This window comes from Gavia stellata, chromosome Z (genome assembly GCF_030936135.1).
Source record: "Gavia stellata isolate bGavSte3 chromosome Z, bGavSte3.hap2, whole genome shotgun sequence".
Classification (NCBI taxonomy): domain Eukaryota; kingdom Metazoa; phylum Chordata; class Aves; order Gaviiformes; family Gaviidae; genus Gavia; species Gavia stellata.
In genome coordinates this window covers 12,485,048-12,512,944 of record NC_082637.1, presented here as the reverse complement: position 1 = coordinate 12,512,944, position 27,897 = coordinate 12,485,048, and the positions used below count along the sequence as shown (strand labels likewise).

The 27,897-nt window shown below is 45.7% G+C and overlaps 1 protein-coding gene across 1 annotated transcript in view; it reads left to right on the top strand.

Annotated features, from left to right (window-relative positions):
- The window catches only part of PDZD2 (PDZ domain containing 2), a 142,214-nt gene that overhangs the window by 71,430 nt on the left and 42,887 nt on the right, over positions 1-27,897 (top strand). The window contains exons 2-5 of the mRNA XM_059834322.1: positions 1,098-1,500; positions 14,431-14,573; positions 15,241-15,373; positions 17,488-17,655. Coding sequence (XP_059690305.1) covers positions 1,098-1,500; positions 14,431-14,573; positions 15,241-15,373; positions 17,488-17,655 — 847 coding nt within the window. The remainder of the gene's footprint in view (positions 1-1,097; positions 1,501-14,430; positions 14,574-15,240; positions 15,374-17,487; positions 17,656-27,897) is intronic.

Here is a 27,897-nt window from a genome sequence, read left to right as displayed (position 1 = left end):
TTGCAGCTGCATCAGAGGCTTATTTGATGCTCTGGGAAATTCTTGCCATTTTCACTAGTGAGAAAGGCAACATATTTTTGGGGCCTAAATTAGTGTGAAAGGGCACATACAAACCTGCTAAGTACAAATTCCAGCTTGTTTGTACTCTCAGTTGGTTACACCCTTGGCTCAGAACCCAAATATTTTAAGAATTTGGGTTGAGGTATATCCTTTCCCAAAAGAGGCATGAAGTTAGATTCCCCTTTTGCATCAGTGGGTGCAGTTTCTGTAAGGACACCGAGTATTTGCTTGAAGGAGAAATGTCAATTCCTTCAAGGCATGTCCGGAGACTTTGGGAGGGGAGGCAGTGCTTTGCTCTGGTACGAGAACCTGGTGGCTGCTCCTTGCACAGCTGAGATGACTTGGTTCTTGCTTTAACTGGAATACGCTTGCCGTAAAGGAAACCCACCTTATTTCCATGTCCCTTTACAGGACCTGTGATGCCTTATAGTGCTGCGCTTTGGTGTACTGTCGCCGTTGGCGCTACGCCTGCTTACCCCTGTGGCTGGTTTTTTTTTTTTTTCCCTTGGGCCTTCAAAGCATGTACGTATGCCGAAGCAGAAGATTAGTTTCACTAAGGAGGCTCGTTTCAGATGCAAATGCTCTATGGGCTGCTGCAGAAATGAAGCCTGCCTGATTTTTAATTTTTTTAAAAAATTATTTATTTATTTTAATGCCCTGCTGGAAACACTCTCTGCTTTGCTTTGCTTGCTCCACCCTTCCGTGTTGCTGTGCTGCTGATCTGGAGGTCGGGGTGGTGGGAACCCGTTTAGTGACATTTACTAGTTGTCGTATTACACTGCGGTGGGATCAGCCTGGATGGCTGGTCAGGCTGTTATTATTCCCGATAATATTCCTGGTATTATTTCCCTCTAATACTGAAGGAAGAGAGCATTTGCCAATGCCTCGAGGTGTCCCAACATATCCACATGCCGGGTGATCAGGTGTCTGAGAAGGTGCATGAACATCACGGGGTGCAGGGTGTTGGGGTGCTGGGGCGGGATGTGGGCACCGCGGTGTGAGCAGTCAGTAATCCCCGTGCATCCCTTCCCTTGCAGTTACCTGGCCGAGCAGTGCTGGAATGGCGGCTTTGTCTACCTGATCATGTTGCGCCGCATCAAGCGCAAAGCCCCTCTTCCTCCCTCCAACGGCAACAACAGCAACAGCTGCGACCCCAAAGCCAAGCCCAGCCCTGAAGCCGGTGACAGAGCCGCTCAAAATGGGAAAAGGACCAGGAAGTTTGGGGTCATCACCAGAACACCGAGCAGCAAGGACAGCAAAGAAAAGCCGGGCTCGGAGCACGGCAATGGGCACTGCACCCCGATGGAGGTGGACGTTGCTCAGCTGGAGACCTCCGAAGCAGAAAGCAATGGGGAAGAGCAGCTTCAGGGCACCGGGGGACAGTACCAGTGCCGGCTGTCAGATGGTGCCGTGCCAGACCTTGGTGACCAGTCTGCCCAGGTACGTTTGCGTTGAGTTTTTCTAGAGAAGGAAGCGGCAGGCGTGCAAGCAAATTGAGGGACTTCCTCAAGCGGTTTCCCTGGTTTCAGTGCTCCGTCCTCGGGCTGAGCCTCCGGGTGACAATCCAAGCTGTCGGGGCACCGAGCCATGGAATGGGGTCCAAAACAGCGGGGCAGGAGGATTAGAGAGTTAAATAATAATTGTGAGAAACCTCTGTCATGCTCCATCTGTGATGGAGGGGAAGGTCCTTATATCTCTGACCTGTCATGGTTAGCCGCAGGACTTCTTCTGTTGAGACAACTGATGACCTTACGACACCAGGGCAGGAGGTGTCAGTGAAAGATGGTTGTTTTGTCCTTTGGGGCTTCATGTTTAGCTCTATCTGAGCTTGAGGGCACCTTAAAGCTCATGTTAACGTTGCAATTGAAGCTTCGCTATTTGATGCACCAGACCACGGTGCGTTTGTTTGTGTTACACAACTTGGGTTGTCCAGTGTTTGGGGACCACATGGAAGTTACTGTGAATTTTGCTCCGAGTTGATGAGATGGACGATTTGTTAATGTTTGGGACGACAGTGGAATTGGGGCTTTCATTGCTTCTCTCTTCATACTAATGGAGATCTTGGGGTTTGTTGCCTGGCTAGAATTGCAGTGTTGCTGGATGGAGAAAAATAACCCAAGCCTTGATCAGGTTTCAGTATGCATCTATCACCAGAAGAGCTGTCTGCCAATCTTTACAGAGACACTGATAGTATAAACAGATGAACGCCGCTTTGTTGGGCTTGGGCCTCGTGGCAGCAGCTGGTTTTGGTTTTAAGACTTCAAAGCTGGTAGCAGAGCAGTATGAGTGGACGTCTCATCACTAAATTCTGTTGAGGAAAGCACGGGTTTAAACGTGTCCTCTGAATTAGTGCTCCCCAATACTACTGCAGGGCGGTGGTGATGGTGGTTGTGAACTTAAACTAATTTAACTTGAAGTACATTGGAGGGGCTAAAACCAATTTTAAAAAATGCTGGTCTTAAAGAAGCGTAATTGAGAAAACCTGCTCTTCCCGTCAGTGAGACATGTCGGATTTCATGGTGCAATAGGAAGGGGAGGATGTTTGTGTACTGTTCTTGCAAGCCTTGTAATTGCAGTCTTTCTGAAAGAAAACCTTAAAAGCGTAAAAATAAATAAATAGATAAATAATTCAGTATTTGGAAAGCTCTGGTCCATATAAAAACTTCTGGAATCTGTTCTGATGATGTCTAATTAAACGCACGTTATAAATGAAGATGATCAGAGTTTGTTTTGAGGAAGTGGAAAGCCAAAAATATATATGTTTATAAAAAGAAACTCTTGATCCAGAGCCGTCTGATGCTAGTGTTACCTTGATGTTTTGAGTCATTTTGGTCTAAGAAGTAAATTCTTGAATTCAGAACGTATATGTGTCAATGTGAGCAATAAATAATTTTTTAATGCAAAGCACATACAAGGTGGCTTAGTAAATCGTAAAAGCACAGCTGGGTCACTGGAAATTTAAGAGCTATAATCCGTTCAGTTGTGGTGTGTCTGTCATGGAGCCTGTTGGGAGGCACAGTCGTTTAGTAAAATTGCTTCTCTCGCTCTTTCTTTTAATTTTTTCCCCCCCTTGATATTTTGCTTAGAGATATGACCTCTGTGTGTGTCACTATTAATTACATTTTCCTGACATCTGAATGAGGAGAAATGTGAATAGCTGGAGCCTGAATAGCATGCCTTGCTCATCATTTGCTTTTTAAAGATGAGGGGGCCTTACAGAAGCCTGTCACTTTAGCATCGGTGGGGTAGCTGCTATCAGATTAATGAACGGCTTAATTCAGTTTCTTAATAAGTATTGAATAGTGACAGTGAATAAAATTTTCAAAATTATTTGAGTCCTGTTTCAAAAAAAAAAAAATTAAAAAAAGGCAAACAATAAAGACACTTGGGAGCCTCAAATCTCACTTCCAGCTCTGTTTTCAAAGCATGACCTGGCGCTCAGGCTTGTGAGATCCAGTTGCGTCAGGAGCCTTTTGAAAACAGTATCCAGGACGTCGTGTCAGAAGCTGCAGCCTCCTTCCAGCCTTCGAAGCGCGAGCCAAACCTCTCGTAGCTGCGGGATGAGTTATCTCCTCCGGAGTGGGGATGGGGTGCATTGGCAGGGCACCCTCTCTGCAGGGAAAGCAGCTCCATCCCCACTGCCCGCCCCGCGCTCGCCTTCTCCTCCACGCGTTGACTAATTGAATATCCAGAGCTGTCAGCCCTGCGCCTTCGGGGAGCACTATATTTGCTTCCAGAGGACGAGAGCCAGCCTGCGGGCTAGAGGTCGGCTGCGGGTGGGAGGAAAGGCTTCGAGAAGCCACTCGGTGACCGGTGTGGCTGCGGGAGGACCGCCCTGGTCCTCCCTACTGCCCTGGTCCTCCCCAGCACTCCTTCTCCCTCCTCTGCCCCAGGATGCGGATTGGAGAGTTACTGAAATTGGAATATGGAGTCCAGGAACATCTCTTTTTCTCCCTGTAGAAAGTCAGTTTGAAGTTGTCTTAACGAAAACAGGGGAGAAGAGGTCGAATCCGCGTGTCTTCAGCTGTACTGAACCCAGCAGGCAGCTCACGGGCGATGCCTTGGATGTTGTGCTGGGAGTGCTTTTTGAGGCATCCACGTGTCTTTGGTGTCGTTTGCTTTCAGGGTACCTCCTCTGCCACAAGCGTGGGGTTGTTCTCCTGTTTTCTCACTGCGTGCTGCTAATAACAGCAGTGCTCAGTTGTGGAAGGAGAGGCGAGACGAATACTGTTTGTCAAGTGAACCTGCCAGGAGATTCCTGTGTTACTGGTTTGTGTGCATGTGTCAGTCCCCTTCTTCAGGCTTGCTTTCATCTCCCAGATCTTGGTCTGTCTCTCCTGTGCACTTGGTATTGCTATCACTATGTATAAACAAATCTGCCAGGCTGTTCGCTGGTATGTAACCTTCGGTAAATATTGTACCTGTCAATTAGCAGGCAGCATTTAATGTTTACAGGTGGTTAAGTTATGCTGCAATATTTTTAGGATGAACCTAAATGCCCTTTACAATGTGGGGATTCAAAGCAGCAAGGCTGTATCTGCCTGGCAGGAAGATCTCGAAGGTCTGGAAACCAGACTTGACCTTGGAGAGGACCCAGGTTGGCTGCAGTGGGAGTCGTGGGCAGTGATTTAAGACCAGGCAATCTCTGAGCCAGAGTAATGATCCGTCACATCCTGGGAAGATTGGGGAGCTTAAATACAGAAATCAAAGTTTACTTCTTTTATTCAGCAGCCTGAGACATTGTGGTGTTTTGTACACTGGTAGTTATAAAGGCACAGATGAAAGAGGAGTATGGGGAGGGGCTGCTGGAGTCAGCTGAAAAATGATAAAGAAAAGGAAACTGTGAGGTTTCCTCACAATATACCAATTTTGTGGGTTTGCTGTGTTTACGGGTAGGACAGAATCCCTCGGTTTTGTTCTCAGTTTCTTTATCATGGTGTTTTTCAAGAGCTGTGGACTGCTTCCTTAGCTGTTGAGACCCTAAGGAGTGCCCAGAGGTGGCCAGGTACAGCTGGCAGGGGCAGAGATCAGAAGCAGGACTGTGAGGGTTGCAAGGACCAGGGTTACGAGTGTGAGGGGTGGGAGCGTAGTTTTCAAAGGGGACTGGAACTGATCCAGGTCTGGCTGGCATGACGAGAGGCTTTCAGTGATGAAGCCAGAAAGAGCTTGGCTGGAGATGAAGTGTACCAGAGCAGACTGGCCACCTTTGCTTCCTCCGGCCCCAGCAGGATGCTTTGAAAAGTCCCTAAAACACCAACCATTAAAAGCAAAAACAAGACACCTCCAGTACCCCCCTTCAATCCTCTTGCTTCTGTATAAGCATCTGGATGAGTAAGAGATTGAAACCCAGATCCAAATTTAGCAGTCACTGGTGGAAACTGTGTAAAGGAGATGGGGCAGAGTAGAAGCACTTTAGTAGCGAAGGGAGGCAGGTGAGAGGGGCTGGGGCTCTGCGTTTGGGCATTTCTCCTTTGGGAGAAATACATGGGATGGGAGGAGTGCAGGGTATGCACCAGGTCTCCTGGGCTGGTGGTGGCACCACAGCGTGGGGCTGTGGTGGGACACATTTCCAGGATGGAAACAAGTCAGCATCTGGCGGCCCCATAAGGTGTGTCTGGTGTTTTTCTGAAGTCGGTGTACCATCTATTAAAAGAAGGGAGGGGGGAAGGCAAGGGGATATTAATGCTTTGCCTCACAGATATTTTTTGGGGATGTCTCATAGTGTGCTTCAAGATCTTGGCTCCATGTTGTTAACCCCAGTTGCTCTGCAGTGGGTTGCAGTACCTAGCCAGCTTTGCTCCCTTATAGACCAACTGAGCCCAGCTTACGTAGACCACAACCCTCTCCAGACTTGTGAGTGTGTACACAGGCGCACACGGACCTGTGTGTACGTAAAAGACCAGCTGGGTCTTTGCCAGCCAGCACTTGCTTTTGTATCGCTGCAACTGCACCGCGCTTGGTTTTGTTTTATCAGCAACTCTCTTCTTTGTTCGGGCCCGTTACTGCTTTCTTATTAAGACGGCTTGTCTCAGGAAGGGCTGAATGCTTCTGAATTGCATTTTGCTTTGTAGTTAGGAAAGGCTGACAGCCTTTCTATAGTACTGTTTACCAATTAGCATTGGTAAATGCCAGCCTTACCTTGCATTTTGGTTAATGGAAAACGTTCCTTACCTTGCCAAGCAGAAGACGACAGCTAATGGCACGTTACAGGAATCAAAATATGAGACTTGAAGTAATGTACTGGCTTTAAGCATTTTACTATTATTTTAAACGTGATGGAGAAAAAAAAAATTCTCATCCACTTGCTGCACCAAAATGAAAACCTTGCTGTGAGCAAGGTACTTACAAGGGTAAATACTCACAGCTCCACTGAAGCTGAGTTGCTTTACATCAACTTTTTTTTGGTAACCTAAGCAGTAATTATTGTTTCATCAAGGCTTTTATGGGACTCTTATATGATGCATGTTTTAGACATAAATACCTCTGGTTTTAGTTTTTAACGTAGACACCTTTAGTCATGTAAGGCTTTCCTCAGAATCTGTTTCTGGTTTTTAACGTCTTTTTATCTGTTGTGTTTGCGTCCAGCTTTCATTAAGACGAATCCTGGGGCTATCTACTGTCTTGAAGTTTTAATGTGCACTGTGATAAGCATGTCTTCCCTCTCTCTTGCCTGTTTTGGGTTGTAAACTCTCTTAGGGACAAGAGCTGTCTTTTAATTGTAGCTGTACAGCACTGACAAAACTTGGCCTTGCTTTTGCTTGGGGTTTTAGGAAGTGCTTTGATGTAACTAGTAGTGAAATTACAGTTAATTTTTTTTTGCTGCCAGTTATGTTCCACCTTGCCATAAAACAACCGTCGTCACAACTTTCTGGGGTTAAGTCTCACTCGCTGCCAATTTTTTTGACTGACTTAAGGTTTTGCCTTTCTTTACTGTGATTTAAGCGATAGCTACAGCTGTGGTAGCTGTAGATTTTTATTTTGAATATCTGTCCTTTTATTCTGCTTTTGGATTGAATTTTCCAAAGGTGCGGTGGAGGGTTGGGCGTAGGGATAGTCTGGTAATGGATAAGTTGTAATGAGTTGGTTTTAATGTGTCATCTTGAATTGAGGTCCTCACTCTTGGAAATGAGCTACCCCCAAAGGCAGCACAGATACACACGAGGTTGTGTTACAGGAGGTCTCAGCCATGCTCAGCTATCACAAACCACAGGTGAGAGCACCAGTATGAAAGCATTTCCCACCTACACAGAAAGTGGGGTTTTTTTCATTTTGGGCATGGTATTAAAGATACAGCAGACCCTCAACTGCAACGCAAAGGACTGGCTTTAGCTGAAATGTAAGTTCACACCATTTTATGTTTTAATCATTAAGTGTGAATGTTTGAAACCAAGCGGACGTGCCTAAAAATAGAGTATGCTGTTTGCTTAGGTGCTGTAATGTTTCAGGTGTTAGTCAGGATATAAAGCTAGATACACTTAATTTTTGAGGCAGGGTGCTGAAACCTCTGAGCAAACCCAAAGGATTCCTGACGCCAACAGATGCAATACCAGTCCCCACGAGAGACCCCTCTTTAGCAGACACAGGAGCATGGTGACTTTCTCTAGGATGGGCTTTAATCTATTGAAGGCAGCAAGGGTGTTTTCTGAGAAGCCCCAAACTAACCAACTAACCATTCCCAGTAGCCCAGCAAGAGAATGAGACTGGGCAAGATACTTGTGGGAATGCGAACACCTTGTAACCTTTCAAAGCCTGAGCTCCCAGGGGCAGTTGCCAGGCCGAAACCCCCCAGGGTCAGGGGTAGCTGAGGAATCCTCTGGCTGATCTTGCAATAAAACTCGTGTTGACGGCAAGAGGGGAGCAGCCCAGAGAGGTGCAATCCAGATGGTGATGGCTCAGGTTGACAAATGACTCCAGCAGATTTTTGTAAGGGGCGATGATGTAGTTCAGGTGCTTGCAATGGCTGATAAAATGTTTAAAGCCCTTGCCAAGGAAATGATGTCAACAAGCAGTCTGTCTCGGGAGATGGATCCCTGGGGGACAGTCTGCTCTAAGTCGCAGAATTTTCATCCGCTCTGCTGTGATGCCTGTTTTGTGTGGTTTAATTATGTGTTTGTGTTTGGGGGAGGATATGTTTTTGCTTTTGACTGTTCCCCAGGCTTTATCCCCTAGGACGCTTCTCTTTCCATGGGGAAAGTACTCGCATTTCAGTGAAAGGATGCCAAGTGTCTGGCGGCCGTTTGTCCAAACAAGGGGACTTGTTAGATCAGCCCTGGACACATGAATGCAATCGCAGTTGTGCCTGTGCTGCCGGCTCCTACTTATTTTGAGGACAGGGAAAGTTCACATGGTCAGTGCTGTGTAATTTATATGAAGGGCTGCTTGGGTTTTGGGTATTTTTCCCCTCTTTCAAGTGGTGTAGGAGACACCCACTGCATGACTTGCATCATCCAGAGGTGGAAGCCAAAGGCTTCAGTGGCTCAGTGCTAAGAAACTTTCATAGGCAGTAGGGATGGACAAGGAACTCCTGTCTTGGAATAATTTATTGATAAAGGAATTTAGATTTTTTTTTTTTCCCTGCTTTTGATTTGTCTTGGAGTTGTTTAGCTTGCTTGTACAACAATGAAAACAAAACCCAAGGTAGCAGATGAAAGCAGGAGTCCTGCTGTCAGATCAGCCTTAAAAATAACCTCGTTAAGATCAGATGAAAAATATACTCATTACCCACTAATGAAATAATTGCTTTGTTAAGAATCTGCAAAAATCAGATTTTGGCATGATTTTCTGGTACTGAGTCATTCACACTAATACCTGTGGTGTGAAGAGTGATGGCTTTTGACTGTATCTTGAGATTGACGTGTTTGAGCTACTCATCTAGTATGTGATCATGCAAGTTAATTCCCCAGTTACCGATCTGTCTCTCCCACCTGCTTGCTGGGGAATGGGGATAGTGGGAGGAGGCATAATTTGACCCAAGATGGGGCAGGCAGCTGGGAGCAGTGCTTTTAATTTATCCCACATTCCTCAAGGATGCTGGGGAGCGTTGCGCTGGTATGTATACTCCCTGTCCCTGTAGAGGAGGATGCGGCACTGGTTGTGGCTTGAAGGCAGTTGCTTATATGCTGGTCTGAACGGAGTGCATTTCTGTTTGGGAGATTTTGTGCTGGTTTTCAGCTGCCTACGATCAGCATGTTGGCTCCCAGCTCCTATCAAGCCTATTGTGGTCATTTTTTTTAATGCATGAAACTTGCAATTTTCTCTTGAGTGTCGCATTTCCAAAGCAGCTTTGTGGCCGGTGAGGAGGAGCTCGCTGTTGGCTTCTGCTGCTCCTACGGGGAAGACCTGTGAAGTTTGTAAGTTGGAACCGGTCCCTGCAGACAGACAGGAAAAATCCACGTTGAAATGCAGAGGGAGGGAGACATCCCATGGGCTGTGTTAGGGCCCGTGGCAGTCAGTGTGTGCATACAGACCTTGTGTGGTTATTGGCATTCTCATCAGGGCTTACCTCTGTTTTTATTTAAAAAATGTTACATACGTACACCAGGTTCGGCTGAATTGCTGCTGTGACAGAAAGTGCTTTTTTGTAGACAACTATTTTACATTTTCCATTTTACTGTCTGGCTTTTTAACTGCTTACTGCATTTCTGTTTTCCATTTGTTTACACCTTGCTCCTGCCAAGCTTTTCTTTAATACAAGATTTCAAAGCAATTTTTCCTTTGTATATATAGATTTGCAGCTTCTTGAACACGGCACAGTCAAAATCAGTCAAACCCCGTTAAACTCCCCTGCAATTAGCTGGTGAAAGAAAAGGGGGGAAGAACAGCTCCAATGTCTTTTATTTATTTATTTTCCTCAACACTCAGAGGAAAAACGTTCCTTTTTGTTTTATTAATGATGTGCTTATGAAATCGAGCGTTTGATGGTATGCACTTGGAGCAGGCAGAAGGCGAGCTTCCCCACGTCGCGCTGGCAGCGTGCTGCCTTTCTGATCTGTAGCACGCTAGTTTATTCCAGATGTAGGCTCGCTCTGAATAGAGGCTGCCTGATGTACAATGGCTTCACGGTGGAGAAAGACAGCCTGCGGGGACCCACTTGAAGCTGCCAGCTGTATTCTCTATTCTCATTTGCGGTCTGTTACATAAGATGACCCATTTTTTTTGCTTGCGATTAATCCAAGAAGAATATTCATACTGTCTTTAAAAACATTTTAATTATTTGTAGCTTAGGCACTTTGATCAGCTTCAAGTGGAAAAATCTGGTCCAAAGGGCTGCCTGCTTGAAAGAGCCAAGTTGGGAGGAAAGTTGAGTCACCTAAGAGTGATGTTACTGCAGAGAACAAAAATTAGCCATTAGCCCAACTGCAGCCTGACTTGACCATTTATGTTTCTGCTTGCTATGTGAGGGAAGTCAAAAAATGTAGGTCTGGAAGGGACTTCAAGAGATGACCCCTGTCTCATCTCTTCCTCTGAACCATCTTTGACAAACGTGGGTCCATCGTGTCCGTGAAATCCTGCCGTTGAGAGGAATCCACAGTCCCTCTGCGTAGGCAGGTCTGCTGCTCTGGGTTTACAAGAGAAGTCCGTGGGGTGGATCTGAGCAGAGTTAACATTTGCTCCCAGGAGATGGGGAACAAATCTCTAAAGGGAAATTTTGGCTTCTTATTCCTTCAACACTCTCAAAGCAAGCATGGATGTCCATCTTGGCCGAAGCTCAGGTGAATTGCATGAAATTTTCTGGATTGTCATATACAGGTATTCAGCCCGTGTCATCTAGCGAGCCCTTTTCACCTGGCTTCTCAAGTGCTGAGCTTTGTTATTGTGACCTGCCTTTGGTTAAGGGATATAGGTTGATCTCCTTATTCTTAAGAGTGACCAGAGCTGGGTATCGCCTAGCCCCTGGCTGCGACAGGAGCTGGTAGTGCCTCTCTCTCTGTCCTTGCTGAGGTTGTCTGGAGTTTGAGATACCTGGCTGGACTGGCGTCATCACATCTCTGTGCTTCAGGCATGAAATGCTTCTGCAGTGCGAGCTGTGAGTGCGCGTGTGCAGATTTATTTTGTCACTTGTGAACGAGGCTGGGGGGATTATTCTGAGTCATTTATAAATGAAGCTATGAGAATTATTCTGAGAGGATGGAAAAGTTCAGATGTTAAAGGGAATATGAAACTGGCAGTGGCCAAGCAGCAACCAGAAATGTGCAGCCGATCAGAGAAGACCGGTCAGCAGTTAAACTCGTCCTCCTCTGGGCAGGGATTAATGCAGGCTCCAAGGACAGTGACATCAGACCTGCAAACTGCCAAATCTAACTACACTTGGAGTTTCCCTTGGGTGTTGTAAGTCTCTGGAGTGGCGTGAATATGCCAGAATCCTAGCTTTCATTTAAAGACTAAGTGAGCTTGTAGTCTTTTTGTTTATGAAGGAAACCTTGAAAATATGATCCTTTAAAAAAACTCAAAATTAAAGACATGCATCACTCTGCTTTTTTTTCTTTTCTTTTTTTAAAGGGTTTAGGCTTTGTGTGGTTGAACCTCAGAATCTCCAATAACTCAAGAAAACTGGTTTTAAGTAAAATTTAAATGCATTTACAAATCCTTGGAATTTGCACAGAGCTTTACTATGAAGGCTTTCCTGTGGTGGAGTCACATAAGAAGTACATTCAAAGCAGCAGCGTTTCCTAGCTGGCTGTGAAGTATCCTGTGCTGCTCTGTGCAAAAGAGATAGCAACTTCGAGGGGAGGGGAAGGGGGTTCTGCTCAACACTCCCTTTCTCCAAGAGGCTTCAAGCAAAGGCTAGCAATCTGCTTTTTAACACTCAGCTTTCAAAATCTTGGAGCGACGTACCTCAGAGGTACACGTGCATTGGTGGGGGGCATTTGCTTTATAGCACATGGTTAAATGAAGAGCTACAAATGTTTTATGAAAAAGAGGGAAAGAACACTGAGGGAATCTGATTTCCCATCGACGCTGAATTGTTTATTCCCAGTGAAATGCACGCAGCTGACTGGCGCAGACTCGAGGGACTCCCTTTTCTTACACAGGAGATGGTGACCGTGTCATTTGAAAATGAGTGAAAGAAATATGCGTTTGGGTATGTGCTAAATGGTTCTGTTGTCTTCATTGTGGCTGCATTCTGCCATCCGTGTTTGGACTGAGTAATGCTTTACTTCGCAAGTGCTTTTGATTTCAGTGGGACTTCCAAGGGGAATAAGATGGTGCTTGCATTAAGAGCAGCAGAGTATTGCCATTTGCTGCTATTAAGTGTTTTGCTATGTAAATCAATATTTGAGAGTGGGTCAGTTAAGAATAAATTCGGAATTTTTTCTTTTTTTTTTTTTTTTTAATAAGATGTGTGATAGTGAGGAGTGCTGAGGAATGCAAGCTAGGCGCTGCACGTCATGGGCCTTTGCGTAACTCACATTCCAGAAAGCTTTTGCAAATCATTAAACACAATTTTATGGCTGCATTGTTAAACTTTATTGGAGGGTCTGCTTCCAAACTGGATTTAGCAACGGGACACTCGCTGTGGCATCTTGTGAGGAGAATAGATGGTCATCGTTTCAACCTGGGCTTGGTTGGGGTAGTCAGAGAGATTATGTTTATACTGTTTTCATTGTGGGTGCAAGGTACTTTATAGCAATAAAACCTCTCTGGAGCATTTTCATGCTGCAGCTCAGTTCTGTTTTTTAAGTAGATAAATATAGTTGACTCTTGCCCCTGCATTTAACACGGCATCTCATGTATCACTCCAATTTATCTCAAAGTATTCTCTATCCTGACACATCCTGTTATTCAGCAGGAGACCGGGCTTTTATTGATGGTGTTGAGGATCCCAGTTAAACCTGTTGGGATATTGCCCATGTGCATGACTTTCAAGTGAACAAATTAGCCACAGGTGTCTATGTTTTCAGGCTCAAACTTTTGGGTTATGTCTTGAGACACCTGGTTTGTTTTTCCTGTTTTTCCTACCTGTGGTCTAGGGGCTGTGTGACATCATCATCATCATCATCATCATTATTACTATTATTATTATTGTTGTTAACTTTGTTCTTAAGACATTGGTGTAGATACTGACCTCTTTGTTCCTGTATCTGAAAAACTCATCTTGCATTGCATTTAAAAGTTCCAGCATAGGGCCCCAGTGATCAGGAAAAAAAAGCATGTTTTCTTCACTTAATAAAGGCTCTGATAAACAATGTTGGCCTAAAATCTGCAGGTTGCTGCCACAAGCCTTGGGTTTGCTGATATATTTAGCAGTTCCCCTTCTCAGAAACAAGCAGCAATTTGTACATGGTCTTCACAGTTTGGCATGAAATTTTAATCGTCTTTGCTACTTGGGTGTTTGCGTACTGCGAGAACGTTACTTGTGTGCAGAACAGACCCAGTCAGAAATAGCTGACCTGGTGCCCGGTGACTACAACACATGGCCTAAAAATTGCCTCCAAATTGTGCATTTTGCTGCCTTGCAAGCTTGAAAACTTCCTAGGGTTTCTCATAATTCTGTTATCTTGGTTCTTCCCCTCTCTGAGAGAGTCCTGGCAATCGCTTTATGTGTCTTGCTTGCTTGCTTGTTTTTCTCTTTCCTTTTTTGCTCTGATGATATCTGCCACACTTGTGTTTCCTTGTGCCCAGTCCTGCTGATAGGACTGATGGGAACTAGTTCTTGTTTTGTGTTTTGTATTGCTCTGGAGTTTGTAAAGCACTTTTTTGATAAATATTTATAATAATTACAAAAAAAAAAAAAAAGGTGTCCTAAACATCAGTTATTCCTTGCTTATACTGAAAAGTTATTCTCTGCGGTGGGTAAATTTATTTTTTACAGTCTGTACAACAGCTGTCCAATAAGAAATACTTGATTGCCAGCTGATAATTTGAAGCTGGTATTTTCTTTCCTGTGTCTCAAATCCTGCAAACCCTTCCAGAGAGGGAAGCGCTGCTTTGTGATGCCAGTTGGGTCCCTCCTGCAATAGCAGCTGCGCTACCTGGTGTTCAAGGTCCCCCTTGAACAATGTCTTGCTCCTCTGCAGCCCTGCACAGCTCATCCTTGAGTTTTGGCGAAGGGGTTTGAGGCTGCTGGTTGCTTCGGGAAGGATCAGGGCTTTGAGAGCAGCACCTCTGCGTGTCTCAGAAAAGCTGCAAACAGCCCTGCAAGGAAACCTCTACGTGCTGACCCTGCTCTGTGCTGCCTCCTCCTTTCTGCCTCCTTCGCTTGGACCACAGCTAACACAGCAAAGCTCAGCAAAAACACCCATATAGCTTGAGCTATACAGATGTGTGGTGATGGGCAGCAAGGTGCTAAATAGCTCCCTCCTGTACCCTCCCAGCCCTCTCTTAGTGTCCAAATCCAAATTCAAGGACTCTCTGCACGTTTTCTCTCAGCGAGAAGGTTGCCGCATATGGAAGATGCACATCCTGAAGGGGACAGACGGGCTGGGAATCCAGATAACGGGAGGCAGAGGGTCGAAGCGGTCCCCTCACAGCATCATCGTCACCCACGTGGAGGAAGGCGGCTCCGCACACAGGTGAGGCGATGGCGGTGCCTTCGCGGGAGTGGGTGTGATGGAGCATCTGTGGCCACCGCTGTTAGCCAAACTCATGAGATGGGTGTGGGGGTTTTGCCCTCCCATTGTGTGAGGGTGAGAATATGGCATTTTTAGCTTAAAAACTTATTTTTGTGATTGGTCACTGAAGCTTATGCCAGCATGTTTAGTCCAAACTATAGGCAGATCGAACACTTGGTGACGGAGCGTAAACCAAGGAGCCTGATGACTTGTGGGGCTTTGTCCCCAAGTCCCTTTTTGGAAGATGGGCCTTTCCCATGGGATTGGCAGTGGGTGAGTGTGGGTTGTGCAACCTGGGGCGCTCAATGCCAGCCCTGGCCTTGCTCCCTGACAGCGGGGGGAGATGGGGCTCACTGCTGCTTGCTGACTGTCTCCAGTGGGGCACGGAGAAGGTTTGAGGCATCTCAGCCCTGCAAAGAGGGTGAAATGGCTCTAGTTATAACAATGATTTCCTGGGGGCACCTCTCTGAGCCACATTTTTGGCAAGTAACACTGCACTGATCAATGCAAGCTTAGCATCAGGCAGATCACGTGTTGTCCATGCCTCCATGTCCCACCGCGTGCCACCGGAGCCCGGCACCGGGGAAGGACCACCCTGCAGCTCCACGTTCCCGCTCTGTTTCCGCAGGGACGGCAGGCTGATGGCGGGCGACGAGCTCCTCATGATCAATGGGCAGTCACTGGTTGGGCTCTCCCACCAGGACGCTGTGGCTCTCCTTCGCTCGGCTGCTGGCCTGGTGCAGCTGGTGGTTGCTAGCAAGGTACGGTCCTCTCCTTGGTGGTCTCCTGAACGTACATTCACATTTGTTTGTGCCAGTGCTGTGTGGAAAAGGGGTATTTTTGATAGGGAGTCACATGTGTGCATTTGCTCCCGAAAATTTAATGCACAGCTACGGGAAATATATCGGTAGCTGCCATAAATCTGTGGCAAATCAGCAGGGTATAGACCAACTTAATGATTTGCTTGTATCGTCACTGTCATTCAGTGTGCAAATGAGTCTGTATTTATTCATGCAGACGTTACTTAAGTTTTGGCCAAAACCATTTTCTTAAAATGTGTGCTAAATAAAGCAGGCTGTTCTCAGCCTCCTGTGCTACCTGCCTGCGTAGCCTCCGTAACTCATCTCTTGTCCCATCTGTGTGCCTGAGGTCCCTTGATGATGATCTCTTGGCTTGAGTTCCTTATTTTGTCTTTGTTAACAGGTTGGAGTAGAGCTCTTGCAGATAAAGGAGCAAGAAACTTCAGGGAAATGAGAGTAGAACTCATTTATGAGTCAGGCTCTTTATTCTGCTTCATTGCAGGAGAGGTTGAGGGGATATTACACAATATTTTGTCCTTTGTTTAAGAAAATCCTGCCCACCCCCGTCTGCCCTCCTCCCCGGACCACAGCCTGCTGCTCCCCTGCTTGGATTGACACAGGCATTTGGTGGGCTGCTGACGAGCTCCCAAAAGTGCCCAGGGTCTCAGAGAAGGACCTGCCTGCAGGTGGGGGCCATCAGGGCTTTTGGGGTGGTGGCAGGAACATCTTGGGCCAAACGGACCGCTTGTAAACCTGCATTTCCAGGCAGAGCATGAAGTGCCAGCAAGCCACCGTGTCAGTATTTTCAAAATTTTTCTTAGCTTCATCTTCAGGTTGCCCCAGGCAACCTAATGCAGGTTTCTGTGGGTTTAACATCTGGATGCTCTTACGGCTTCCTGGGATGCTTTATGCTCATGTTTTTCAAGAAGGGGCTCTATCCCACTATATTCCAAGTGAAGAGCCTACAACTTCTGTAACATTTCAGTTAGACACTGAGTTTCATTGAAGACCTTCTGTAGGCTTAGAGCCTGGTATTAATCCCACCAGTGTTTATTCTGGAAACAACCCACCTTGACCTGAAGTAGGTACATTTTGTATTTTTTAGACAATTGGACTGTCTGCCAAAACGCAAGGTGGTACACTGCATAAATTTCTCCTTAAAATTATTTGCTTGTTCATGTGATGACTGCATCAGAATAATCATCGCAAATAAGCTTACAGCATAAAACTCCACATTCCTGATCAAGCTGTGAATCTGTCTGGCCCGTGCTCTGTGCGCTTGGACAGTTTTCACGTCCCTGGGAGGAGGACTTGGAAAGGCAAGTGGTGGGGAATCCAGCCTGTGCCGTGTTTCAGGCAGTCTCAGAAAAGGTGTAAATAGGTGAAGTGTTCCCCAGCGGCTCCCTCTGGGCGTTATTTGTTGGTATGGGAAAGCAGCCTTGCAGTTTGGCCAGGTGAGTGCTCTGAACGCAGGATTTGTTCTGAAAGCAGTAAAATGAGAGTCTGTCTGGCTGCTGCTTTCAGTTGATGCACGTTTGCCTCCCGGAAAACGTGCCAAAGACTGGAAAGAGATCCTGAAGCATCAGGACTGAGTTGGTAGAAGATCAGTGTGTCAGTTTTCATCTTGTTCGGCTAAGTAGGGTTGTTGGTGTATTATTCTTATGCATATAGATAGATAAGTGTGTGAAGGGAACATCCACAGCAAGGGAGCAGGAGCACAGAGCGTGATTTGGGGTGCAATGAAATGAGTCATGAGGTCTGTAAACTGAGTCTGCTTGCAGTGACATTTAGTAAACCCAGAGTGGGGAGGAGCAGGCTGCTGGGGAAGCATTTATTTTAAATTCTCCTTCATGAAATGTAAATGTTTGAGACACGTATTGGCCTGTGTTTACTATACATGTACTTTAAAACCAGGTCTAGTTTTTATAACTGGACCATTAAAGTTTGAGGACATGGAAGTGTGTAACGAGGGGGGGATTACTGGGGGAGCTCTCACTGGTGAAATGGAGCAGTTTCACCATGACTTTGGTGGCTTTCTGCATGTGATGTAACATATTTTGTTGTCTCTCGGGTAGGAATCTGCTGAAGGGGATTTTCTGAAGTACCCATCTACCAGTTTGCCAGACTTGCTTAGCACTTGCTCAGTCCAAGACTCTGTCTCTTGCACTGACAATAAGGAAAATGAAGAGCCAGAAGAAGAAGATGTGAAGGGAGTGAATGTATCTCCTGAAACACTGGTCGCTGTAAGTGTGGCTTTGGTGTGACGTTTTCACTCTCTCCCTTGATGCCTGTTTGCATCTGTCACATTCTCCTACAGCCTGACACGGAGCAGGTCCTCGGGATGGGGTGATCCCACCCAGTCTCCCTTTGCATGGGAGATGAGTGACAAGCTGGAATGGGGATGGCATCTACCACAGCATCTGCCATCTCTGCTACTGCGCCACAGCAAAGCAGCGGCACGGGGAGCAGGAGCTCTCGTGTCCTCCAAGCTATGTGGCAATCATGGTTTTGTTTTTCTCTCTGCCGTTGGATTGTTTTCCACCCACTTCCACTGCTTTTGTTGGATCTGACGCGAAGTCTCTCGCAGTGCTTATGCAGTAACGTGCTCTTCTTTCCCCTCCTTTTGTAACTAAGCTTCTTTAACAGTTTATGATCCAAGTCTTCACATTTTTATTTGCTCTGTTGAAGCCAACAGACACTTTTGGGGGGAGGGATATGAATTCCTGGCTGTTAACCGTAGCGGAAGTTCTGCTGAGTAAATGCTGCCGGTTGATAATCTCGCTTGTATTCCCTTCAGGGCTGCATTAAGCAAAGATTAAGTGGATTATTGTTATTTACTTGTAATGTAACAGCTCTCTGAAACTTCATTGGTGTCCTGGGCCTCTGTTGTATTGTACAGAAAAAGAATAAAATGATGTTTGTTACTCTTAAGAGCTTGCAGGCTGGTTTTCCAGCAAGAGAAAGCAGGTGGATTCACTTGAAGCATTTATCTTTTTTTTTTTTTTTTTAATTTTATCTTCTTGCTTTTTTCTCCCTCTTTTCTGTGGCAATTATAATAAATCTCTTAAACCTTTGGATGGCTCAGACGTGATACTGGTTTGGTGATTTGTTTTGATTTTGTATTCTTATTCCTTCCCTTTTCTGAGCAAAAGACCGCTCCCCAGGACGAGTCTTGCGCTGATGCCGGTTTTCATTTCGTACCTGCCTGTTATCTCTGACTTTCTTGGAGTCTATGCTTATAACAGTACCCACTCTCACACATCTCCTTACTGTGACAAGTTTTGTTATGCCTGCACTGTCTTCTCTTCTGTGTGCCAGGGTGCCTTTTTGCAGGGAGGAAGGGAAAAACAAATCAGGGGTGCTTAGCGCACTGATGACGGTGTAGTGTTTGTGTGCTAACTTGAGTGGGCACCTAAGCATTCTTTTGGCTATCAAAATACTTTAAATTCTTCTATATATCATGTTTCAAATTCTGGTAATTTTTCATAAGGCTGTGGCTCAGCAATGCTTAAACATAAAAATCAATTTTGTCAAGACTTAATTACGTGTGGCTTCAGGATGCAGCTCCCCGGCATTCCAGTGTCTCTTTCAGCACGTGCTAGGAGTTACTCGTCACTGGTTTGCTCCTGACTTGCCAGCAAGGCTCTGCCTGGTTTTCAGCAATGGCTTTTTTATTGGGCGTTTCCTTTGCAGATTAACATAATTAACATAGTGCTAGGGAAAACTCGAGGTAGCTGAGGTGCACGCCACTGTGAAGACCCAGTTGCACAAGCCTGCCCAGAGACCTTCAGCATGGACCTGAGTTTGGAGCCTGCCCTGATGTCAATCCCAGTGCTGCTGCAGCTGGCGGTGGTGGTAGTCTGATGGAGACCCAGGTTAATTTGCCTGCTTGTCGGGCACTCTTGCCCCTGATGGCAATAGCTCTGTGCTTTTATAATGCATCACTGGGGGATGGAGGGGAAATCACAGAAATCTTAGTACAATAAGCACATTAGAAGAATAGTAGGAAGACTATTTTTTTTCTTCTTTTCTCTGTTTCTATTATTTTTTTTGTTGGAGGGGTGTAGTTCAGAGGGATGTAATAAGATGTTGATGACTCTCAGGAGCTCTTCTTTTTTCGCTTGAGCTGCACATGAAATCCTTCCTCTTCTAATCCAAATTGCAGGATGTCTTTGCATTCCACACGTAATTGCCATCTCAGCCTCAGAAGTGCAGATGGGGCTCTCTGCTACATGGGATGGGCACTCCGTACAGTGTAGACCCCTTGGCTCTACCTGCAGTCTGATCCATCCTCATCAGATCAGAGCAGCCTGAGCTGAGCTGAGCTGGGCTGTGCAAATCCTACATGCCACCAGGCAGGATGTAGGAAGGTAAATGTATGGAAAAGATAAACATCACACCTGGCTTTTTTCCACCTGGCAAAATGGGGGGATTTTTCATATCAAAGCTTAGAAGCTGATTTCAAGGTCAGTATGCACATGAAGAATCACATAATTTTCTTTTTTTAAAAATATATGTATAGTCATATAGATTATTGTAAAATTGCTTTGGAAATTACTGTTCTTTGCTGCTCCCACTCTCTTGATGATACTCACGTGTCTTTTCTTTCTCTCATATATATTCCATTATATTTGTACTGTAGATAAAGGATGACAGTGTGACTGATGATTAAAGCAGGAACAAAGCAGGACCATTTTTAATCAGTGCAAATATAATTGTTTTAGACTTCTGGGGTGGGTGGTACTCTAGGTCTGGACCAGGTAACTGAGACTGTGGTCTCAGTTTAAGCATCAGATCTCTTAGATTTGAAACTGATTCTCAACCCAGCTCTGGCCGGGAGTTACCTTTCTCACCACCGGTTTTTCACCTCTGACAAGAGGTTAATGACTTCTTGTTTACTGTGAGGGGCTTTGTAGAGACTTAACGGGATGCTGTCACGTGCTGGGTGGTTAGGTAACAAGAAGTAATTCAGAGTGATTTATCATCAGCTGAGGCTTCACTGTCCCTTTCCTGACCAACACAGTGTGTATCTAGTTCTTGAGCAAGTGTAGGAGATACTACAAAACTTGTAGGAGCTCTTAGGGTTGTCTAAGGTCTTCTTTCATTAACTTCGCTGTGAATATGGTTCAGTGCTGAGTGTTCAGAACCATAATTTATAGACCTGATGGACTTTCTGTTAATGCCTTAGCACCTGATAGCTTAAAGCCTGAACCAGGTAGAAAAAATAATCACTTGGAACTAAGATATATATTCAAATCTTCATCCTTGTAGTTATTTAGAACTCAGCTGGATCATGCCCTGAAGAACCTGATCTGAGTTGTCTCTGCTTTGAGATGGGGGCTGGACCAGGGACCCCCAAACGTCCCTTCCAACCTGGCTTACTCTACAATTCTGTGAAATTTTTTTTTAAAAAAGGAATAAATCTCTTTTCTAGGTGGTTGGATGTTAAAAATTCTCCCTGTGAGCAATTTCTTTAAAACTCTTAAGTTCTGCTCCAGTGTTTCTGGCGGGGGAAATATAATCTGAGCTAATCAGCTTCCCCAGGACACAGCAGAAGGGTTCAGTGACACTTGAAAACTGTAATTTAAGAGAAATATCACTTGTAAGTCTTGTTTCATTAATAAAAATTTTGTAATACAATTTAATTGGAGATCTGTTTTTACACAGTCTCCTTCTGTAAAGCCCTGTTTAACATGAAACATCCCTTAAAGTTCAAACTTCAATAAAACTTGTGCTCCCAGGCAGAATAAAGATTACATTAATATCCTTGAAGTTAATTTCTTTTAGAGCTAGCTTGGCCAAACTGTTCCTTAACTTCAGATGCGAAATACCGGGCCACAGAGTCGTGTTGTGTTAAATTGTCCTGGGGATTTTAAACTCTGCCCCCAAATCCATATTTTGCCTTGTGCAGGTGACATTGCTGTTTTAAAATGTCATTATTTATGTCCAAGTGAAATAGGATGATATGATAGTATTTGCCCTTGACAATTTACTTTTAATTCTAAGTCACTTTTCCTAGTATTTCTGTTGCTTGAAATTGAATCTGTCACTGTATTGCTGGCTGGCGGAGCAACCTGGGAAATGAACTCTAAAGAGAAAGCAGGTCTACCAAGAATTTGCAAAGTGACTGGTTAATTTGGGCATTTGGGGTCCCCAGACAGAGGCATGTGCCATTCTCAGTTGCTTCAAAGTTTTTTGCCTTTGTTTCTGCTGGTGCTATGTCGTTCAATATACGATGATCTGAGTGCTTTATTTTTGAAGTGTTCAACTTCAGTGACCAGCTTCATATTAATGGGCTGAAATTCCAAAGAGTTACGAAATACAAGAAAAGTGTGTCTGCCTCATCAGGTTTGGATCTGTAGTTGCAGGAGGCAGGGAAGAAAGCTTGGGGACCGTTCCTCTATACTTTGCTTAATCTTGTGCTCTGCCTTGCGTATCTGCTGCTCGTGACGCTGAAGGCAGGACCCTGAGCCAAGTCTGTTCTGTGCAGAATAGAATCATACAAAAGAGGAATTTCTTACTTGGGAAAGGAGGTCATCGCTATCCCTACCTGTTCGGGGGGAGCTGGGAAGGGAGGCTGTTGGCCTTCCTGTGCTCAAGCCGACCAGCCGGGCCAGCCCCGGGGAAGCAACCTCTGGCAGCATCCCCACCTGCATGACCCTCTGCTGTGGGACGGTGAAACCCTTTTGCTCACGTTTAATCATTTTGTGTTGACCTGAAGTGCTTGATGCATACCTTCACACGAGCTGTGGGCGCCGTTGCATGCAGCGATGGCCATGACCCGCCAAGGCCTTGATCCTCCTACAAGTAACAGAAACAGGATGTCTCTGGTTAAAGGTTTCTTGCCTGAGCTGGGTTTCCTTATCCCTGCCAAAACCTGCTTGTGATTTTTGCAAGGCATACAGCTGAAAGTGGATAAATAAACCTGTTCTGAATGTGCAGAAATGCATTTGTTTACCCCCCCTCCCTCCCCATTTTTATATTTTATCTGAACCTTAGGACTGCTTCGTTATTTTCTGTCGTGAGCCCTTCTGTCTTACCGGGGAATCCATATGTAATTACCTGTAGCCATGCAAGCATAATAAGGAAGAGGATAACAATGCAGTAAGTTTCAAAACACTCTTGGGGTCAAAAGTTCTTCTGGAAACACTGGGAGAGATTTTCAGAGAAAGCATTAGCATTGAGAAGGAACAGGAAGCATAACTCAACAATTAAATGTGTGCAGAGCGCGGGGAGGGACCCTCATTACTTGGAGGAATTGAGCGTTCGTTCCCATTAGGGCACTGCAGTCTCGAAAGAGGTTGCTGAAACATGACTCACTCCTCAAAAAGCACTGCATGGCTGGAAAAAAGCAAGAAAGAGCTTTTGCTGTCAGAAATCTGCTTTACTTGATGGGGAAAGAAGATGAAGAGCCTGTTGTGAGGCTCAGTTGTGGCCAGCCCTTGTCCTGGAGGAGGGTTTAATAACTCCTTTCCTCTTCATGGTGAGGACTGGAAGAGTTTACAGATCCTGCCTCGTGCCACATCGCCCTTGGAAGGGGCAGGTGAGGGCAGGGTCCACCCACACCTTAGCATGGCTTGGAGCTGCTGCTCGGCTATAAATGCTGCATTTGTTGAAAGTCTTGCAGCACTGTACCTTCCTGAGATACAGTCTTGTCCAGCATGTCCACGGGGCTGTGCCCGTGCAGTGCCCTTCGCTCATGCTGTAGCTGAGCAGACACACTGGGTCCTACAGTGACTCCAGAGGACTGGGGAAATGCAAGTTTTTAGAGTAAATGTAGTTAGTAATTTGGGCAAGAGAAAAAGACAAAATATTTGGGGACCAAACCTTGTTTGCCTAATGTGGCTGTTCTTGTGTTGTTTCCAGAAGCCGTATGACATTAAAATAAGCAATTGCAATTTATCTTATTGCCGGGGCGATGTTCAGTGATGGGGTGATGGTGGTGGTGCAGCACTGGCAAGGGCTTGGGGAAGGTGTGGGCATGCATCGCATGAGTTTGGGGAGGAGGAAAAGTGGTGAAAGGCCCCCAGGGGGGCAGCGTCATTGAATTACTGTTTTTCACACGTTCTAAAGTTCACCTGTCAAGGAGACGTTAACGTGAATGGGTTCTTCAGGTCAGGAGAGAAAACCATTTCACCCAGAGGCCAGTGCTCTGAAGGACTCCTTGGAGACGTGATGCAGCCTACAAACTGTGAAATATCTCCTGTTCCTTGGGCTCGCGGAAGATAACCTTTTTGACTTGACCATAAATATCAGTGTAGACAATGCCCAGATTTACAATTTTTGCGCTTCCCGTGTGATACGTTTGAAAGCCAAGTCAGCAGAGTAATAGAAACACAAGTTTATCTACAGTACAGGTTCTGCATGGTCTTTGTTTTTGTGAATGAGGGCTTTTCCCATAAAGTGACAGATACAGTACAGCCTGTCTCTCCTTTGGCTGTTTGGATAAGTGCCCAGTTTTGAAGGAGATGAACTGCCTTTAACAAGCTAAAAATAACCCCCTCATGGCACTGGAACAAGAGAGATGCTGTCACAGCCATGCGGTTCACATACATTAACAGAAGGACGATAAAGGCTGTAGGATTTGAGAGTTAGCGTGAATGTCGTATCATCACATCTGCAGTTTGTTTATCTGCAAATTCTTGAGCGTGTACACAGTCCAGTCTTGGTTGGGCTCGGTTAAAACTTGTTTGAGATGTGCTGTGCTTGAATGAATGCAGCCTATGTAATGTATAAGGCTTCAGATCCCTGATTCAGGTATGAAAGACACTTAATGCTTACATATTCCATATCCTTTCATGTACTTAGGATGATATAAAACGCAGTTTTGGAGCCAAAATCCAAAGCTCTCCACCAGCTGTGTCATGGGAATGCTCTCTGCAGCTGTGGGTTGACTTCAGTATTAGGAAGGTCTTGTTTCGTTCTCAGGAGAGTTGTTTATTTTGAGGATTGTTTATTGCTTGCTTTGTCCCTCACAATGAGTAAAAAGGTTGTAATTTAAAAAAAAAAAAGCAGAAGAAATTTATTGTTTGTCATGATGCATAAGCTCCAGATTTGTTCTAAGCCATGAGCTGAGCATTTATTAAAGAAAAGAACAGAGGAGCTGGACCAGCTTTCACACAAGTTGAGGTCCATGTTTGTCTGCTCTGTTTACCAGGACCGATCTTCTGGGACCTCTGTGCAGCACATGGAGACATCTCGTGGGCAACGACTAAACTGCATGCAAACGTGTCATGCTTTTTGATGTTTGGGGGGAAAAAACGATGAAGCATGAAAAAGAAAACAGCAGTGATCTGTTTGTGCACCATTTCAGAAATGTATGCGTTTGATTTCCTTTTAGCTTAGAAGCTGTTTCTAGTGAAATTCATAATATATTGCAGAAGAAGAGTAATCTGGTCCAAAAAGGACTGGGAACTGTTCAGCCGGGAGCATCTTACTATTTCCAAGGCATGTGTTGTCTGTGATACCTGTTTCTTGGAGAACTTAGCTGCATTAGCCATTTCCTGCATTCCTTCGTCTTTTGTGTCTTCAAAACATTATTAGTGATTTTAGCGACTGTTTGGAAACCTGAAAATGAAATCTGCTTTACTTAACTGCAGCCCTGACCATAAATAGAACATGGCACCAGTGAGTCTTTGGAGCCAGCACAGCTGGGATCCTGCTACACCGAGAACCTGCCGGCGTCCTCTGGGCTATAGTCAGCACGTTGGGGCTCCTGGTGTCAAACACATTGAAGAAGGTTTTGGGGTGTCTTGTACAAAATAAGTAGAGCGTTCTGGAAGATGAGAGCAACTCAGCTCTGCCATAGCGTGTTTCCAGTCTGTTTGCTGAGGGTGCATGGGCAGGTATTGCTGCCCATGTGTTGGTGAGTGCCAGGTTACGTTTCGTGTGCAGGTTTGTGTGTGACTACTCTATAGACTTGGTAAAGAGCAATAAGAATAACCATTGGGTTTTTGTACCTCCTGAAGCTGACAGTAGGGCCCTTTCTAGCAACCGCTCTCGTACAGTGAAGGCTTAGGGTGGCTTTTGAGTGCAGACGTTTGGTAGAGTGATAGACCAGGCATTCTTAGAGACCACTTCAAAGGCTTTTGTTTTGTTTATTTGGCATTTCCACCTATTCAGAAAATAGGGCAGCTGCAGTGCTTGACTCTTTACCAGACTTCCTGATCTCCTTGCTGCACATGAACTGGGAGTTTTCCAACACTTTCTTTATAATTAGGTAATGGAGGCCTTAGGTTCCCATCCCCTTTGCCTGGGCAGGAGGAAGCACAGGCTGCACACAGTGGTACCGGCACGGGTAATTCCCAGACAAGCTGCTGGGAAGGTGGCCGGCACTTTGTTTCACCAGCAGTGCTAAATATAGCCCAAATCTGAGCTCTCCTGTGGCCTCGCTGGTGAAGCCTGCCCTGGCCGACGTGCAGAGCTGCTGTCTGCCCCGGCAGCTTTGTGCTGGGGAGAAACCGGGGCACCAGGTTTTTCTGAGATGCCAGTTAAGGCACTGAATTAGCGCTGTCAGGGAGGTGACATTCCTCCTCTTTTACTCCATCCCTGGCTCCATTTGGATCTTTGCGTTTGTGCCATGACAGAGGGGAGCAGCAATGCAATACCTTTGGAAAAGGAGAGTCATAGAATTATAGAGTCCTGTAGCTTGCTCCAGGAACTATTAAATCTGGGTTTAATTTGGCTCAGCCGAGGGTGCTGCCTGGGCATTGGGAGGTGCTGTGTTTCGGAAAGTTGCCCCTGGGTGCTGCAGTCCCTGGTGCTGTGCGTCCTGGCTCATCCTGCTCTTTCCAACATCCAGGCAGCTTTGTGCATGCCCTAAAACAGAGCAGTAAGCCATGGAGAACTCATTGCTGGCCAAGATTAGAAAACCCGTGTCCTCTGCATCGTTTGCAGTGTTAATTCTGGTAAATTACAGTGCTGCAGTTTGTAATTTATCTGGGAGATGGATTCAATTAAATTGAAAAAGAGCTAATTTAAAAGTGAAGGTATTTTACTTTCCGTGCAAGGGAGAGGGGCCTGTGGAGCTCCCTGCCTACCAGATACATTTAAAGCTTAAAGCATGCTGTGCTCCAGAAAGCAATAAATAATTGCACAAATAACTGGAACAGATAGAATTATAATAGGTCTTCCAAGAAAATCTCCAAAACTTTTGGAAAGGCTACAGCGTCTAAGGCATCAGCTAGTCTCGAGGGACTAGAAAGAAAGACTTTGTGCAGGGTGAAGCCAGGTTTGCATCGGGTGTTTTGCACCTTTCTCTGACGGGGCTGGTGCTAGCTGCTCTGGGAGACGCACTGGGTTCATCCTGCTGGCTGTGCTACAGACAGCAGCCTTGGGGTGTTTCATGATTAAATGTGTTTGGGGTAGCGCTGCTTAAGCAAAAGCTGTCCTGGCTGCGTAGGGGCTGAAGAGGATGAGGAGTTATCCCGTGGAGCTTGTGCAGGGTTGCTGCGTGCAGGGGCACGGCTGTTCCTTTTTCACATTGCTGTTTTAGAGAAGGGCAGTGGACTTGCTGGTGGGCTTGCTTTGCCAGCGCAGGTAGGGCTGCATTTGGCGTGCCGCAGACGGCTCAGTCTAATTCTCGCTGTTTCGCTCCCTACCTATCAGGTTAAACTTGTCCATGTGCTGCTAGCACTCCTCAGCAGAGAAAGCTGGCAGGCTGTGCCGCGGGGAGTCGGATGGGTTCGCTGATGGAAAAGGCAGAAGCTTAGGAGCTCCACAACGGCAGCAGTAAAGCAGTTTGCTTATTAAATTGTGTCATCCCCTGTGTGCCGCCTTGTTGTTGTAGATAGGCGGCGATTGCCAAGCTGTTTGCGGTTAAACAATGCAGACTCTCATAATCCTGCTCCTCAACTTGCCTAATTAAGGGCCTGGTCGTGCTGGAGCTTTGCCCGAGCGAGGACTCTGGGGGCAGTTGTTCGTTCTGGTGCAGTGCCAGGACGGCGTGTCCGTGATAGCGCCGTTTCCTTTGAAATCAATTGAGATGTCACCGTCGCTTGATCCCGGAGCTACTTAATGAACTGGCAAAATGGTCTCTATTTTTAGATCTCCCTTCAAACTACTGTGCGTATTAAAGCTCCCCTTATCCTTAACGCCAGGACGGCATTGGGCAGGATTTATTGGTTTCATTTAATAAGAGGCATACAGAACTGAAATAATAAGCTCCGTTTCCTTGAAAGTGAGGAAAATTAAAATGGCATGGTTAAATGCAGGCAGCCGCCTCGAGACGGTAAAGCGATACGTTCATGTGTGGCCAGAAGGATAAGGTGGAGCTGGGTTTTTCTTCTTGTCTAAGTCATAACAGAGCCAAAGATTACCGACGCATGACTTTGGGGAGTTCTCGCAAGCTTTGTGCATCGGATTTCTAAGTGTTTTCTGAGTAGGATAAAACTCTTGGTGGTTTATTAGACAAGCTCAACAGCTTAAAGAATACGTACTTCATTGCGAACACTAGAGTGTCTTTCCTTACATGTTTATAATCAGTG